The sequence below is a fragment of the Osmerus mordax genome, chromosome 10, assembly GCF_038355195.1.
Source record: "Osmerus mordax isolate fOsmMor3 chromosome 10, fOsmMor3.pri, whole genome shotgun sequence".
In the NCBI taxonomy this organism is placed as follows: domain Eukaryota; kingdom Metazoa; phylum Chordata; class Actinopteri; order Osmeriformes; family Osmeridae; genus Osmerus; species Osmerus mordax.
The window spans coordinates 14,579,700-14,597,723 of record NC_090059.1 but is presented as its reverse complement, the minus strand read 5'-3'; the positions used below and the strand labels follow the sequence as shown (position 1 = coordinate 14,597,723).

The following is an 18,024-nucleotide window of genomic DNA, read 5'->3' as shown; positions in this document are numbered from 1 at the left end:
GACATTCCCCCCGAGGCAAGTAGGGTGAAGTGCCTTGCCCAAGTACACAACGTCATGTGGCACTGCCGGGAATCGAACCGGCGACCTTCTGGTTACTAGCCCGATTCTCTAACCGCTCAGCCACCTGACTCCCTGATGTTCTGAAATGTTTAACAGCTTGAGTAGCTTATGAAGTGTGAATTTCATTCATGGACATCTACATATTTTCCCAAATGCAGACTAAGTGGTGACAAAAGTGAAACGTGCGTTATTGAGTTAAAACCTGCTAGAATATCGGCTAGAATGTTCACATTCTCCATTTTGTGGCTGGATCCCAAATACAGATTACTAAACCTCTCTGTTGTCAAGGAGGCCCAATCTTAATATGGGAGGTAATTACTGCGCAGTATATTGAGTTATCAGGGTCAGACTGTAAAACCAAACACTGCATGATCCTGCCAGCCAAAATGTCCATGGGCAGTTTTCATGAATGTTAGGGGAAAGGGTTTGAATGTCCAATAAGTGAGATGTATATAGAGACCCTGTCATAACTAGACATGGGAGCGGGGTGAGAAGGGTTGAGGAGGAGGGGGTTCGATTCACAAATGTGGCATATCAGTCAGAGCCAGTTGGAGTGCCTGCCTCATACAGACCAGGATGGATGTTCGTCATCTTCACCGACTGTATGCTCTTCATCAGTGTCAAAAACAGGCAGCAAATGAGAGCCATTAGCCTTGAGTGGCTCACCACGCACACACAACATACTACTGTAATGTCACTGTACTGTGTGACCAGCCCCTGGCCGTGAACCAAGCCCCTTCATCAACTGCACGCCATTACACTAATGACTCACATGAGCAAACTGCTGTACACATGTCGATGTATGGGCTAAAGCTCTCTATTTAAGTATAACAGTCCATATTACAATCATTATCATACACTACGTCTCATTAGACTATGTGCTAGCGATATGCATGATGTCAGGGGAAGGAAATGACACGAAGACACAACTAAGTGCAATCAGAACCCAGCACGTCTAATAAAAATAACATTGCAGACCTAAAGTCCATGCCTCACATTTCACTTCAGACCGAAAAGAAGACAACAAACAGAGAAGGGGACGTAATAACCAAACCCAACCCTCACCAGGTTGGGGGGGGGGGGGGATTGGTGATGCTAACCTGTACCTTCTTCCTCTTGCGGGCCTGAGGGTGGTTCTGCCCGTCCTGAGCTTTGCCCAGCAGGTCAGGGAACACCAGGGGTTTGAGAGAACGTGAGCGTGGGGTACGGGGGTAACGGAAAGGGTCCATCATGCGAAAGTCTCGTCCGTAGCGCACGGAGCAGAGTGAACGCGAGCGCAGGCGCCCTGCAGAGTGCAGGCTGTTGACACCGATCATGGCCTTGGAGTGTTGCACACAGTTCCCACTGGGAGGAAAGACCCTTACTGTCCAAAATGAGTGTGGAAACAGTCGGCAGATTCCAGAGAAAAAACAAAACCAAAAAAAGTGTGGTCTCAAAATCCACAAAAGAAAATGTTCACGCAAAGGACATTAAATAATGTAGAGGAAAAGTGAAAAAGATCCAGAATGGCACAAGCTTTTGTGTCGGTCTTTCCTGGTAATGGGTACTTTGTGGAAGGAGTCGAAGAGGCACGTCACTCGTTACAGGAAGCGTCGGCCCGGACGGTAGCGCTAAGACGTCACTCCTGTCACTCACCCGTGGCAGTGTCAACAAGCATCAGAACCTCAGGCTTCTCCTCAGGAAGTCCTGATCAACACAACGCTGGCCTTCCCAGAGTCCCTGCACCTGAATAATTGATCTGATGGGCATCTATAATAGATTGAAAGATATGACGATTCCTTAACTGGACCTCCTCAGTATGTCACACCTGCTGGTTAAGCTGTACTCCAATGGGAGGGTGTGGTTTACCACAGGTGGAGTGTACAGGCGTTGTAACTTACCGGGAACGCTTTTGAAATCTGTCTTGTAACCCTCGCTGTGATTCACAGGTTTGATAATCCGTTGGGCCTTGTCAGGGGGGCACTGTGTGATATAACTTCCCCTCAACAGCTGCTGGCAAACCAGACAATGTATATGCTAGTTTCTGCCGAGTTTACCAGGGAATGGCTTGGTTCCAACCTGGCAACTTTTGAGGTGACCAATGGCTTCACGGTGGGGACAAGGATGTACTTGCACGCAGACACACACTCAGACGCATAATGACAAGCTCACAGATGGTACGCAACACTTGCAGAGGTGTGAAAGGACAGCCAGCATGAAACAGATGGGTGCAAAGGGTGGAAATGAGGAGGTAAAAAGGCACATGCGTATACAAACTAATATATAGAGGCAAACACACATGCACAAACACAAAATACACACTCACACAATGGATGAAAGGAGAGACAGTTGCCTCCCCACTTGGGAGAAGGGATTCCAAAATCACTTTCAATTGCGTCACTCTTACCGGGAGATAAACAACATAAATGAAAGAAGGTATGGATGCCAGACAACAAAGAGAGTCTAGATAAAGACAGAATAAGTAACACTGTCAGGTGAAGGGGTTGAAAGCATTGATTCAGTCCTTTCAACAGAGAATAGGGGAAGATATCCTGTTGCTCCCAACATAAAATGGATACCAGTTTGTTAGTTAGAATAAGAGTCAGGCTGATACTCCTCTTGAACTCCTCAGGTTTGTGTCCTTTTCTTCAAGTCTCCGGTCATCATTTACTCTTTATGCTGTCTACCTACGTACACTTCCAACACAGAGAACATCAGTGTCTTCTCTCGATACCTCCCTTCAATCATTCCATTTATCCTTCTATTGTCACCCACTTACGGGGGGTGGGTCGGTGTAAGAAAAGAGCCTGTGTCGTCCTGCTGATGTCTTTCACGGCTGGCCTCCCTCCGTCTTCTTCTTCTTCTTCTTCTTCTGCGTTTAGTGGTTCTATCGCTCCTGCGCCTTTCCTCTTTCTCTGCTGCGAAGGAGAGCAGCCTCTATCGTAGTGAGAAAAAGACCTGATAAGGACTGTGCTCTCTCTCTCGCTCCCTCAATGCGTACCTCCCATCCCTTCCTCCCATCACTCCTCCCTCTTTTCTTCGGCAGCGAATCACAGCCTCCCAACTCGCTCCTTCGCGCACATACACAGGCACATGAGCACACTCCTCGATATACTTTGAATGGCAATTAGCATTCAGTGCTTGTCTTCTTCACACTGAGGTGAGGGGGGATACAGACGGAAAGGATCAGCAGGAGAAGGCTGTGTGTGTTTGTGTGTGTGTGTGTGCCTTTTCCGTGTGTGTGTGTGTGTGTGTGTGTGTGTGTGTGTTTGTGTGTGCGGGTTCCAGAGAGATCAAGGGAGAGAGTGAAAATAAATTTCACCACGAATGGCAAGGCTAAGCCCAGCACAAACGTGACAAACAAATGCATGTTTAACATTCAGGTCCAGAGCTATTAAACTATGAATAAAATATCAAAAACAAAAATGCTGATCATGGTTATATTTGAGTTTTAACGCCTTTCAAAAAGCCATATCAATTTTTCTCCTGAAATCTAATCCTGTATCACATATACATGGTAACACTGTATATGATTTGTAATGATCCATGTCCACCAAGCCGAGACAGTGACTAAAGAGAGGACAAAACAGAGGAGATGAAGGGGAAAATGGAGAACCTGTCACTAACCTGGGCTAGAGAGACACATGAGAAATTGTTGAGGCTCCAGAAAAATTGTCAAATTGAATATTGACTTTAAAACCTAGCTTGAGGGAATGGCGAGCGAGATGATTCACAAAATGTAGCGCCATCGGTTTTGTGAGATTTAATGAGTGTCACTCACTCGTGGCACTGATAGGATCATAGCAATAAGTACATTTAGGTCACGTAAATAACATATAGAGAGATTTAGGTTTATAGAAAAGAACAGTATTGTGTCACAGACACAGTAATGTATTTTTATATTTTTATATTGTAAATTATATTGGCTACTTTATATTTTATTTTATATGTTTTATTAGTATTAGGTAGACTTGTACCTTTAGTATAGTTAGACCACATATTTAAGTTTTAGGATTCTTATATGTTTAATGTATGCACCTTCCTGCCAAAGTAAATTCCTTGTCTGTGCAAACTTTCATGGCGAATAAAACCCTTTCTGATTCTGACAGTGTTTCAATGCCTGCATCAGTGTAACATATATGCAATGAAGGCTACTGGAAGATTGAGGGAGGGAGGAACACAGAGGTAGAGACAAGGTAGTGATGCAGACATACAGGTGCAGGGACTCAGGTGGCTGAGCGGTGAGGGAATCGGGCTAGTAATCTGAAGTTTGCCAGTTCGATTCCCGGCCGTGCCAAATGACGTTGTGTCCTTGGGCTTGGGACTTCACCCTACTTGCCTCGGGGGAGAATGTCCCTGTACTTACTGTAAGTCGCTCTGGATAAGAGCTTCTGCTAAAATGACTAAATGTAACATACTGTACTGTATATTGACGTACAGTAGCTGGATAATTTCACTCAGCAACTAACAACAGAAGGCCAATATTTCCAAAAGATGTATTAATACTTTTTCACATTCTCTTTGCGGGCAGTTGTCATCATTCTCTAAAATCCCATGAAATGTTCATGAACCAAAACAAAGCTCTCTTCTTTTAGACTGTGACACAGCGTCTGTCCCATAGCTGGTTCACAAGGACTAAACAAATCCCCTATGATCTGCAATATGCATAGTCATGGTCTACGTCTCAGAACACCGATGTGACACATCCATTGTGTCCTGTGATCCTGTCAGGTGTCAGGAGATGCTAGCTCAGTCTCACAGAAGCGGTGGAACCGATCACCCTTGACTGGAGCTGGGACCAAAACAACCTGCATTAAAATGACATCTAGCTACAGGACAACTCTCGTTGAGGCTATAAAAGCCTACGGCTTCTCTCCCTCTCTTCCCCCTGCTCTTTTTCTCTCAATCTGTTTCACCCTCTCTCCCCTCTCCCTTTTCTGTCGCGCTGTGAGAGAGACAGCTTGGGGAACAAGGGGAGTGCACTCAAACACTGTCTCTGCTGATCTAAGCAGCCAGTGCCCGTTCTCTCCCCCCCCTCAAACATGACCTGGTTCTCTCTGCACAGACGGGCAGGGTTGGCACCAAACATATTTGCTATGAGCTGCCCATGCTCATACATTTACATTTAGATTTAGTCATTTAGCAGACGCTCTTATCCAGAGCGACGTACAGTAAGTACAGGGTCATTCCCCCCGAGGCAAGTAGGGTAAAGTGCCTTGCCCTTTCACACAACGTCATAGTACCCCAGGCGTAGAGATACCGAAAAATCTAATCTTCTCACAGTAGAAGTATCGATAGTCATCTATCTCCCTGACACAGTTGGTTGATTCTGAAAGAACGTGATCAATATTGTCAATACTTTATTAGCATTTCCTACATACACTGTCTCTCAGGCGCCTTTTTAAGCGTTTCTCTTTTCTGTAATATGTGGGCAGGTAACCTACTTCACAGCATCATTAGCTCTCACTCCAACCCCTGCGCAATGCTGCTAGCTAGAGTGAAGAAAAAGAGTCGGAGAGAGAGAGAGAGAGAGAGAGAGAGAGAGAGAGAGAGAGAGAGAGAGAGAGAGAGAGAGAGAGAGAGAGAGAGAGAATGAGAGAGAGAGAAAACGACAATAAGCGAGATGAAAAGAAAAAGAGAAATTTAGAAAAAGAAGGTGTATGTGACAGAGGTGAGAGAGAAAGTTAGAGAAAGAGAGAGAGCGAGAGCGAGCAAGTGAGAGAGAGAGAGAGAGAGAGAGAGAGAGAGAGAGAGAGAGAGAGAGAGAGAGAGAATGACTTAAGGTCTCATGTATCTGACATTGACCAGCCAATACTGTAAAGGAAGTCTTCATTGGGGGTTGCTAAAAGCCGCTAAAGCAATCAGTTGACAAAGTGTCTGCTCTTAAATTAAACTTACCGATGTAATCAGTACACCGCAAAGTAAAAAACGTTTTAATAATTTGGAATGGGGAGTCTACAGTAATGAACCCAACCGAGCGACTAAGTGATCTAGTGAGCACAGTGAGATTGTGACCATTTCTCAGTCTGCTGCTTCTGAGGGCAGATCTGGGGTGGAGAGCCAGGGAAGGATCATTCTCCCCAGCACTCCCATTTAGATGGTTTATGGTGTCATAATGACTGTCACCAAATGGACACCTCCTAAAACGCAAAAACTTCCAGACACACACTCTCACAGCAATTCACATGCACACACAGGAAGGTTTGTTTTGCTATCAAAAGGAGGACCAACAATTCACTCAAAATCCTATTAGCCCTAACCCCTGTCCTCAATCCTTAATATTCTATCCTAATTCTAACCTTTACACTAATTCTAACCCTAAATCCCATAAAGGCCCCATAGGAGTAGCACTTGAATTTGTGCTTCCCAAGAAAATGTCCCCTCAAGGTCTTTTTCCGGACCCCACAAGGGTAGTTAAACACCACACACACAAAAACATACTCTACGCCCAAAACATTATTAGGGAGAGAAATCTCAAAATTAATCAATGTTTCGAAGCCTGAACACAAGACAATGTTCTTATATTGCTAGGCAATATAAGTACTCAACAATCTGAATGTGACGACACAGCCAGCTACAAAGTACAGGAGATTGCTTCATTCTGGACCTCTATTGTAGTGTTAATGGGAAACATATCACTAGGTTTAATCTGAGAAAGCTGCAGTGGCAAGAGAACGAAAGAGCAAGGGGAGTGAGACAGGAAGGAAGAAGTGAGGGAGAGTGATAGAATGAGAGAGAGAGATAAATACAGACAGAGAGAAAGAGAGAAAGAGAGAAAGAGAGAAAGAGAGAAAGAGAGAAAGATGTACCATGGGAATGCCAAGTCATAGTCATTATTTTCCAGGCTGCCTGGTTCCTGATTTCTGTGTTAGCTGGAGGGCTCAGTTCAGCAGTGCAGTGCATACTCTCTCCTTCAGAGTAGGGACTCAAAATATGGCACATGGTTACAGTAAATTACCAAAAATTATCACCATAAACAACTCTATAATGTATGCTTTTACAGTATGCAAGAGCTTTCTGAGATTCAGTTTAGATTTAAAAACAATTCCACATCAATTCATGCGCAGGCATTTAGATAGTATTTAGCATTTAATATACAGCATACTGGAAGTACTCAACCACAAAACGATAACAATAAACTACGCCTAAATGTGCAGTATACCTTTCATTTGACATACGTTGACTATGTGAAAATGTGATTTTCACAGTGTGGGTGAAGGAGGGAGGAGACAAAAGCATGAAGGGGGAGATGGAGGAAGAATAAATGAAGGGCTGGTCCTCTTCCTTCCTCCCATCTAAAGGTTGAGGAACTGAAGTGTGTTAGCAAAGCGATGATAAGACAGTGAGTGTGATGTAGAGATAGAACAGCACACAGGTTTGCCTCCTCCGGGGGTACTGATATTTCATACAGCTGAAAATAAAACCCTTTGAACCTCAAGAAGGAAGGGAGGGAAAGGGAGGGAGAGAGGGATGAGGTGAAGAAAGGAAAGAGAGAAGGAGGCACAAGGGCTGGGGGTGATCGTGGTGGCAAAACATTTACATTGAAAACACGTGATAGTGACAGACATGATGCGGTGTGTGATATAGAGAAAGAGAGGGTGTGAATAAAGTCTAAGTATATGTGTGTAGACTACATATGTGTTTATGGATTTGTGTGTGTGTGTGTGCATGTGTGTTTATGTGTGTGTATTGGTCTATATGGACTAAACTCCTTCTGTGGGAGTCCTTTTTAGGCAAATGGTTGATAGGACGCTTGAGGGACGAGCTGTGGCTGGTACTGTAGAAACTCCAGACAGCAGTGTGAAAATGTGAGAGAAGAAGATGGAGTTGTCAAGCCTGCGGTTCTGACCAGGGCTGGACATCAGGGAACGAGAGAGGAAATGGGAGACCAGGAAAATGAGGTTGAGGAAATGAATGATAAGACGAACAAAACAGGAGATAGCAAGAAAGGAATGACAGTCATTTTATAAAAATGGAAATGATGGAGGAGAACTAGGGAGTGGGTGGAGGTGAGCAAGCTTTTACAGCGTGACAAAGAGAAAGGTGGAGAGAAGAGTGCAAGAGAGAGCACACAAAAGTGACAAGAAAAGGAGCGATGGCGAGTGGGCAGGGAGAACATTTGAAGAGTTGGAGAAAGAGGGAGAGAGAGAGAGGATGGCTTGAGGGCAGAGGAAAAGGTGAGAGTCGGAGAGAGGGAGTGGGAGGAGAGCATGATTTAAAAGACTTGTCCTGGATCTATCCAGTACATTAATAAAACAGCTATCCCAGGTCAATGGGCTTATTTCTGTCATTTCTCTCTCAGACTTATTCTCTCTCTCTCTTTCTCTCGTTTTCTTACTCCACCAGCTAATACCTACAGCACAGCAGGGGGCTGATGCTATCCTATCTTAATAACAGGAAAGCCTTTCATTTTAAAATGAATTTCCTTCATTTTCCGGGTGAGAAAGCAGCCCTCTGCCCCGCTTATGCATTATAGATATGCCATTACAACTTGTTGACTTACACTGCAGGGGCGTGTGTTGACGGGACATTTTTTTGCTGACAAACCTAATCAGGCACATCATCATTAGCCGCGTCCATGCCAAGCAGTCCAACTGATTCGGTTATTTCCTTGTGGCTTCACCTGCCTCAGGCTCCTCACCAATGGCTCCCAAAGGGCCTCTGCCTATCATACTGCCCACGACAGTGCTAAGCTAATGGGCTAATCTAATATAGTCCAACCAGAGCACAGATGCCCCAAGGGGAGATATGTCTTCTCCCAGTCTGGAGACAGCACAACAATTAGCCTCCCCTGGCCTGAGTGTAACAGGAAGTGGTGACCGAGCCGGCTCTGAGAATGCAGGCCTCAAGAGACTCCCAGGCCGCCAGCTGGCACCAGGCTCTTGCCAAGCTGCCAGAAACCAACCCACACAAACTCACACACCTCACGCACACACACACACACAAACAATAGCACAACATAGCAATTAATAAAGTTGGAAAACATACACATGGTTGCACAGCGTATATAAAAGATAATGGTGGAAAAGCATACACAACACAAATTCAGTTCTATGTGCATTTTGTTTGCATGTATGGGTGTGAGTGTGTGTGCGTACAGATTTGTACTGCATACCTTCAGCAGGTCCTTCGGAAAATCTTGTCCACAATTCAGACCCTCTAGGTTTCCAATGAACTGTGTGCAAGACATCCTTTTGCCAATGTTCTGTAAGGAATGTTCAAACCAGACCGTTGAATTCCACACTGTAGAGTAATATATTGCAAATGTTTTACTAAATGTTGTCTTCCTTTAAATCCAATTATTACGCTACATTTCAACCTTCAACAATAAATATTGTCGACTTTCGGTGGCAATTTTATCAGGGGTCTCAAATGAATCCCAGCTACTCAGTTTGTGGATGAGCTGAAGATTGCGTCAATGGGATGATGATGATGATGAAGCGCAGAGCAGGATCAGGCATCTCTCAATCTCCCCTCTCTCCTGAGATAGCAGGTTTCTCATCCTGCCAGCGCTAGCCACTTTTAATTAATCATCTGCAACGCTGCACATCATACAAAGAAGCCACGAATGGCCTAGATTTACTCTTTAGTAAAGAAGAAAAACTGAAACTCTTTGGGGGAGTTGACTGTTTGATACAAAGGTAGGAGAGGGCTGGATATATGATAGAGAAGGGTGAACCGTAATCAGTTGGCAGTCCCTTGTCAACGTTTGATCAGTTAGGGATGTTATTTTCCTTAAAGCTGACGCCACACTCAATCAGAGGGGCCTTGAGGGGAACGTAACTCTTAAAAGTGTCCATTATCCTTCCTCAGCACAAAGTAGTCCCCTAGGATCCTCCCTGCCCAAAACACATGCAAGCGCGCACACACACACACACACGCCTTGCTCTGTACTTACATGACCATGCAGGTCTGTGTTTAGTAGCATCAGGGCACAGGTAAGGGTGTGAACGGCATCTGGAAGAGAAACAGAAATATTTGTCAACAGATAGGACAACTGGAACAGCTCGTCTTCACTTTCACAGACACTTATATATACTTCACGGGGCACAGCAAAGACAATGGCAGATTCGATCTAGAACTAGCTGGCACAGGTCTGAGACAGGGACTTATGGTCAGTTGTGTTCTCACCTTCAGAAGGTATGACCTGGGGGTTGCAGCTCAGGTACCTCCTGGAGAAGTGAGAGAGCACCCGCTCCCTCTCCTGAGTCTCCCCCATCAAGGCAAACTGCTTCAGGAAGGATCTAGAACACAAACAAAGGCATACCGTGCAATGGTTGAGAGTCAGGAAGATCCCTGTTGATGTCTGACAAGGATGAGGGACGGGAAAGTCCTCTGACCTCAGAGATACAGTACCTTAGCTAACCACCAGGGAGCAGTGTTAACTAAGTACTGCCTCTTGTATAAGTGAACTTCTCACTTCCAATATTTTATGATAATTTCTGTGGAAGGAGCTCTTTTTTGATAGGGCGGGACAGAGTGGTTGGATTGTCTTGAAGACTCACCTTAAAGCCTGGTCCACAGTTAGTCCTACAAAATCGAAGAAGCTTAGGTACTCTTCTGCCACCATACAACTGAAGTCATTACTGGAGAGAGATATAGTGTGAGAGTGATAGGAAGAGAGAGACAGAAAGAGAGAGAGAGAGAATACAGAGAGAGAGAGAGAGAATACAGAGAAAGCCAGAGAAAGCATAACATGTCAATCAGACATTGGCTTTCTCACACATGCATTCATTCAGACTGTCAGTCAGTGTGAACCAGCACATTCAGTTTGAGTTGCAGACTTTGGGCCAAAACTGTTATTCCCAGGGTGCATCTGTCAGAAAACAGGAAGTCCTTTAATCCCATATTCTTTTTTGTTACTGCCAACCAACAACTGACAGCCTGACACCCTGATCCAACAGTTTCTATGCGAGCAAAAAAGAGAACAGAAATTAGGCTAAAAGTAAAGAGACATGGGCAAAAGAAAATATCTGAGATGGGGAAAGTCCACCCACAGCTGCTAATAATAAGAGAGAGAGAGTAAAAGTGTTTTGTGGATAGCAACCAACTCATGATATTTTCATGTAAATGTTATTAAAAATGTTTAGCCTCATAAAAAATGTGTGGAGTTACTCACTTCTTGCTGAGGTGGCGAGCTACATCAGATTTCTTGAAGCCATCCAGGTTGAAGAGACGTTTGGCGAGGCGTTTGGCGGCCGCCAGATCCGCACGGGTACCGTTGGTGAGGGCTTCACTGCTCCCCAGACCCAGCCTCTCACTGAGGTCCTGGTCCAGCTCAGAGTCGGTGGCCAGACGGGCCTTCTCTCTGGAAAGAGGAAGAGAAAACACGCAGGAACAGAAACATTACTTGGAGTGCTGATTCCAGTCAATGTTTGCTGTGAAATGATCATATTTTACCAACAAGATACTATGGTTCAATACCATGATACAATTATTACTCTTTTTTAATATTTCCCTGGTTTTCCCTACTCCATCCCCAATAATGAATCAAAGGATTCAGAACTCAACAAATCTATAATATATGCTATGATGTACGTAAATTACATCATACTGGAACATACTGAAACTTCAAACTAGAAATAGTTTAAATATCACAGAATAAATGTGTTCTCCATAAGATCTCATATCAGCAAACTAAGGGCTTCTCCAGCAAAGGTGGTCAATACAGTCTTGGGGACAATATTTCAAATATGAAGCTAGACAAAAGAATATATTGAATACAGCACACAAGGTGTGTGAGGATTGATTGCCTCACAAGTTCTCTTGGAATCTCATAAACGGCAGGAAATGAGGTTAGCACCAGAGAGGCATTGAAACTTCCTAATCAGTGACTCATGCAAACCTCAACAGTGCAAACACAGGTTGCCTCCTTTAGCACCCTTCTATGACAACAGCTGCAACAGACAGCGGTATTTTAAACTGTTTTGAGATGTACATACATCCATACTGTAGTTCTGCCACCGCTACCTCTGATGGCAGAAGGAGGTGGAGGGAGAGAGGAGGTGGAGGAGGAGGAGAAGAGAAGGAAGGAGGCATACAGGTGAGGGATATGAACTCACCTCCGCTGGGAACGCTGAGAGGGCATGTGCCTCTCTTCTCCAGCAGCGCCATGACAACAGAAGACAGAGCCAGCCTTGCTGTCTGTTCCTGTCCCTCCCTTGCCAGAGCACCTCTGTAGACTGTTCAGCCTACCGACCTTTCCTGTCCTCAAGCCCCTGTCTGAACGCATCACCAAGCCTGCCTGCATCCGCCAACTCTTCAGTCAGTCAGATCCAAAAGTGCAACATCACTTATTTCCTGTCTCCATGAAGCCCAGTCCGTACCTGTAACACCCAGAGGCGAGAAAGGTACACAAAATGCCTTCCCCCTTCTCGTTTATATTCTCTTTTCTGCTCTTTTGTCTTTGACAAAAGTTTCTGCAGCAAAAGAGCAGTTTGTACAGCAGTTTCTCTCGCTCTATCTTTTAGGTTTTGTTTGTCCCTCTCTTTCACCCCTCCCTCCCTCTCCCTCTCCCTCTCCCCACTCCCCGTTGCAAGTCACGTGTTTTTGTAATTGTTGTTGTGCTTATGTGCTGAGATTTTTGTCTGTTCCCACACTGTACTCCTCTAGGAGCATTGTCTGGGTGTTGCCTTTTTCTCTCCTCCTCTCTCCTCATGTTATGCTGTAACTTGTCCTGTCTACCCCCTTGTCATGTTTGTGTATTAGAAACTGCAAGTGGCAGCTCGGATCTAAGATGGATTCGATAGACCGCAGATAGAGTGCGGCTAGTTTGGTTTGTTAAACGTTTTAGATCAACACTTGTATTATTGTTTTTGTTGATTTTATGTAAAGCACTTTGAGCTGCAATTCTTGTATGAAAAGTGCTATATAAATAAAGTCTTACTTACTTACTTACTCTCTCTCTCTCTCTCTCTCTCTCCCTCACTCTCCCTCACCCTCCCTCCCTCTCCCTCTCCCCCTCCCCCTCCCCCTCCCCCTCCCCCTCCCCTCCCTCCCCCTCTCCCTCTCTCTCTCTCTCTCTCTCTCTCTCTCTCTCCTCCCCCCCCTCCCTCCCTCCCTCCCTCCCTCCCTCCCTCTCCTTCACTCTCCCTCCCTCTCTCTCTCACTGTGTAAACTTTACCAACGTCCCCTGCCGACCTTGGGCTGCAAGCATAGTATGAAACTGCTTTCTGCCACAAACCCTCTATGCCTCTCTTTCTCTCGACCTCTCTCCTTTTAGCTGCAATTACTCACACTCAGAGCAGTTTTCCTCTAGGTGCTGTATACATGCTGTCTACATTGTCTTCAAAGTAAAATATAAGCACACACACGATAACAAAAAGACAAGGTGCCAGGGAAAACTCTAAACCTCTAGGTAAATTCTTAAGCTGTTTTCTCCCTAACAATGACTGTCGTGGGAGAGGAATAGAGAGGCTTTGAAAACAGCCATTTTGGTGTCTGTTCTTGAATCCAACTTACCAGGGCCAACGCTCCAGCCACAACAACACATTAGTTTTGTCTAATTGAAAGGCAACTACAATGCTGTTCAGAGGCCATGAGGGAATTTCTAGTGTCAGAATTCGGTTCAATGGTCCATCACAAAATAATGTCCTCCTTTCTGTCTCCATTAGGCAGTTCTATACAATAGTTCTCTGTGTAACTGCTCACATGATCTCACATCTCAAAAGAGTGATGTGAAGAAGGGGGGTTGGGGGGATTCCAACTTTTATCAAAGAACGGAGAAGCCTTATCAAATATTTGTCCTGTTGTCTTGATCATGAATTCCTTTCTCAATGAGCTGGGCTGGACAGAGAACTAACACTTGCCAGCACAATGTCAACATGAATCTGACATCTACAGAATGGCTTGCTTCATTCAAGCTTGTTGAGTGCTAGAGGGAGTAATATTTTTTGGTTAGTGAACTGTTTTTTTGCTCGTCTTTGAATGCATTTTAGAAACTAGTTTGGATTTTAGAGTGGATTATGTTTCCTTTTTGTGTGTCAATGGGCATACAAAGCTTTTCTGGCCAGCCTCACACAATTCAGTTACTGTTCCGCTGGTGGCCACTTAACAGCCTATTGGAACAGTGATGATGTCACTATTACATAAATGCAATCATGTCATTTGATTGTCAATTAGTGGCTAACTGACTGTTTTAAATACATGCACACACCTATTGTACAAATGGTGGCCAATTAATTTGAGCTTTGTGATACATTTTTTCTTTCCAAGACAGGATGATGATGATGAAGACAAGATAAGCCTGTTACTATGTAAATGTCAGATGAGCTTATTTCCACACTATGCAGGCTGATGTGTGTAATTCCACACTAGACTACGTACCAGGCGCAGACTACAAAGAAGACGAGTCAGAAATGCGTTTATTTGTACACTTAGGCAGGACATCCTACAACACTAGCACACCTAATGAATAAGCCTGTATTACAAAGAATATCCCGCCTGTCAACCTCATAAAATGATAGTAAATAGGTTGGCAACATCACAAGCAGTCCAATCACTAGGCCGCCATCTGTACTGTATTAATTACACCTGTCTCAATGAAGGATGGGAGGGCTATTGTGTTGGCAAGTACAGTGAGGGCCTCTATCGCCATCTAGTGGCAGGTACCTCAAGGTGACAGTGCAGTCACAGTGCCACTGCAGTGCTGCCACACATCATTATCTCTCTATCTCCAAACAAATCAAGATATCCCTCGAGGGTCAGGGTCTAAATATGGAATCTAACAAGCCTTGGACTATTGATACACACATACATTTGAGTGTAGATAAACTTGAAATAAACTTGGCGATGGTGAATCCTCAATATGGGCCTTTATCAAGAGAGTATCTAAAGGTGTGTATATCAGAACAACTAATGGTGAAGGTGAAAGCTGTTCAGCCATCTGCCTTAATCACCTGCTCTAGTCATCAAACACACAAACACACATGCACACACTCACTCAAACCTACACTCCGCATGCCGTCATGGAAACCACACACAAGTCTCCCAATGACCTTCACTAACTATTCTGCTCGGTAGTTGCACTGCAGTGCCGGTATGCCACCAGACCAGAGACTATATCCCTGGAGGCTGGCACTGACTCAGAATGCCAGCGACAGACTGAAAAGACTACTGTCCACTGAGCCTACCTGTGTGATGAGGTGAGGTTGGACTCTTAAGGGAGCCCTAACAGCATAAATAGACTTTGTCTATGAGAGCAACTACATAATACGCAAAAAAGACTATTTGTCTGTTCTGGCCCATTCAAGCCCACTGACCTGGGAAAGGAGAAGGAGGGGTTGCTGTGCCAGCTGTGGCCCAGGTGTGCCCCTTCCCTGCCTCCTCGATGGGGCGTGTCGTCCGAGCTGCTGCTCAGTCTCTCACTGGAGGGAGCGCGGGTGGCGTCCGAGTCTCCCGTCACCGTCAGGATGGAGTCAGACAGGCTGGGTCTCTCGCAGTGGGCCAGGGGGGCAAAGCTGAGCTGGACAATCTGCCTGGCGCTCTGGCAGATCTGACCCTGGATCTCTGGGGTAAGCGTGGGGAGGTCAAAGGTCAGGACGGTCTGAGTGCTGGAGGTCAGTAGTTCCTCGCAGTCCAGGCTGTTGTAGGACGTCCCTTTGGCGCGGTGGGACTCCATGATGCTCTCAAAATGGCGGCTGAAGGAGTCTTCAGAGGTACGGCGAGGTCCTGTCACCAGGATGGGTGACTTCAAGGCAGTGTGGGTGTCAAAGACATCATCCAAGGGTCTGGGAAGACAGGGAAAGAAAGTGACAGTTACTATGTTAGAAATTAGGGAGTCAGGTGGCTGAGCGGTTAAGAAATCGGGCTAGTAATCTGAAGGTTGCCAGTTCGATTCCTGGCTGTGCCAATGACGTTGTGTCCTTGGGCAAGGCACTTCACCCTACTTGCCTCGGGGGAATGTCCCTGTACTTACTGTAAGTCGCTCTGGATAAGAGCGTCTGCTAAATGACTAAATGTAAATGTAAGTACCGACATATTCTAAAGTCTGTTGTATCAGGTTTCTCCTAAGATATTTTTTGAAAGTGAGTACAGCTGTTTTTCTAGATTGATATCTATACCCAAGAGATTTTACCTAGGTGTGATCACAAAGCTGTTTACAAATTGTTTGTGCATTTTTTCCCCCTGACAAAACATGACGATACATGTGTTACACATTGATTTCTATCTTTGTTGAAGGCTGCGTTGTTCCATGCAGAGGGACAGTGTTGATGACAATTGACAAAGGTTCATGTCAGATTACATCCCAACATTTCCAATAGATTTTTAATAGACCTGTTGGTAGTGATAGACCTCTGACTCCCTCGACTGTGTTTTGTGTACGATTGGTGGTGTGTAGATTGTGTGTGTGTGTGTGTGTGTGTAGTCTCACCTCCTCAGTAGCTGGCTAAACACCTCCTGCTCCACCAGTCCAGCATACATCCTCTTCCTGGAGTCCCCCTGCATCCTCACACTGGCCCAGCTCACCACCTCCTCCTCCTCCTCCTCGTCCTCATCCTCCTCCTCTTCCTCCCCTTCAGGCCTCTCCTCCTCCTCCCCCTCCGTCCTCTCATAGAAGATGCCACCGAGGGGGCTGCTGTCCGTGCCCGAGGTGCCCACAACACTACGGTTACTCCCAAACGCAGAGTCGGCATCCTCTTGCTCGGCCAACAGCACCTCATCGATGTCCGTCTCGCGGTAGCAGCGAAGGGGCACGGCGTCCAGGTCGGTCTCCGAGTACTTGAGGGTCCTTCGGATGATGCCCGTCTTTGGCGACGTGCCTGCTGCCGCCGGGGGAGGAGTCACCAGCTCCACCTCCACGTGCTGCACATGGTGATTGGCTGAGATGAGGGGCAGGGAGGAGGGAGGAGTCGGGGTGGGAGATTCACTGGAGTTGCCACTAGGAGGAGCTGTAGAGGCTTCCAGGGTATCTGCAGTGGAGGAAACACATACTTTTGACATACTAAGTACTGTCCATTCAGATGCTTTGTAATTATATTATTGTTAAATGAATTGCTCATATTTACTTTCATAGTATGTTCCATCATTGGTCAGTTGTATTTTCTGATCACATTTTAAACAGGCTGTTGTATGATGTAACTGAATGACTGAATGCATTGTAGGAATAGCTGGGCTACAGTATGGTGTATGTGCTGAGTTACACTGAGATCAAGGAGTGATGAGTGGAGCCTGTTAGAGTTCTCACTTTTCTCTCCCCTGCTGGCCCTCTCTTCAGACGGGGTGCCAAATAAGAACTCCCACTTCGCTCGGGCAATTCTCTGTGAGTGGAGCGAGGGCCCTGGCACTGCTGAGCCACTGTCTGTCTTCTCAGACACAAACACAGGTGAATAATGATCATCATTTTAACATTATATTCATAGTTATGAATAGTTCTGAACTAGCATGTTTGTCTCTTCTTAACCCCCCCCCCACACACACACACACACACACGTTCTCTGTCCACTGTTCACCTGTATTCCTGAGGTGGCTGCTCCGGTTTCGTTGCTCTGGTGGCTGGACTGGCTGGACTCTGGAGACACACAGTCCCTGTCCCCCAGGCTTCCTGTCACCCCACTGGAGCTACGGGAGGAGGAGCCCATGGCCCCGTTCTGGTCCCCCTCTGGAGGCTCCTCCACCCTCAGCAGGCCTGGCTGCTGCCCCACCCCATAGCCCTCCACTACATCTCCATCGCAGCCCTCATCCTCCTCAGGAGAGTCCAGCACCACAGGGCCTAGGAGCAGGACCTCTCTCCTCCTCTGCTCCGCCCGTTTCCGAGCCATGGGGCTCAGGGCCTGCTGTTCCTGCACAGGGCCGGGGCTGGGACTGGGGTTAGGGCTGGTCTCTGCCTCCAGGTGGCCCCACTCCTGCCTACAGGTCCAGCTGACTGGAGCCTCCTCGACGCTCTGACCTATGAAGAGCCTGCGGGCCAGTTCTGCACAGTCACCCCTGTCATAGCAGTCCGGGTCACCCTTGCTGTTCGCCCGGGGGGCCCAGCAGTCTCCAGTG

General features: G+C 46.1%; 1 protein-coding gene across 1 annotated transcript in view; it reads right to left on the bottom strand.

The window, feature by feature from the left end:
* LOC136950286 (PH and SEC7 domain-containing protein 1-like) overlaps positions 1–17,640 on the bottom strand; it is a 29,451-nt gene extending 11,811 nt beyond the window's left edge. Inside the window, exons 1-9 of the mRNA XM_067244513.1 lie at positions 17,490–17,640; positions 17,225–17,342; positions 16,412–16,949; positions 15,300–15,767; positions 11,159–11,347; positions 10,545–10,625; positions 10,171–10,283; positions 9,938–9,996; positions 9,155–9,244 (exon numbers count right to left, since the gene is read on the bottom strand). Of these exons, the coding sequence (XP_067100614.1) occupies positions 9,155–9,244; positions 9,938–9,996; positions 10,171–10,283; positions 10,545–10,625; positions 11,159–11,347; positions 15,300–15,767; positions 16,412–16,949; positions 17,225–17,342; positions 17,490–17,618 (1,785 nt within the window). The 5' untranslated portion in view covers positions 17,619–17,640. The remainder of the gene's footprint in view (positions 1–9,154; positions 9,245–9,937; positions 9,997–10,170; positions 10,284–10,544; positions 10,626–11,158; positions 11,348–15,299; positions 15,768–16,411; positions 16,950–17,224; positions 17,343–17,489) is intronic.
* Between the last annotated feature and the right edge of the window lie 384 nt (positions 17,641–18,024).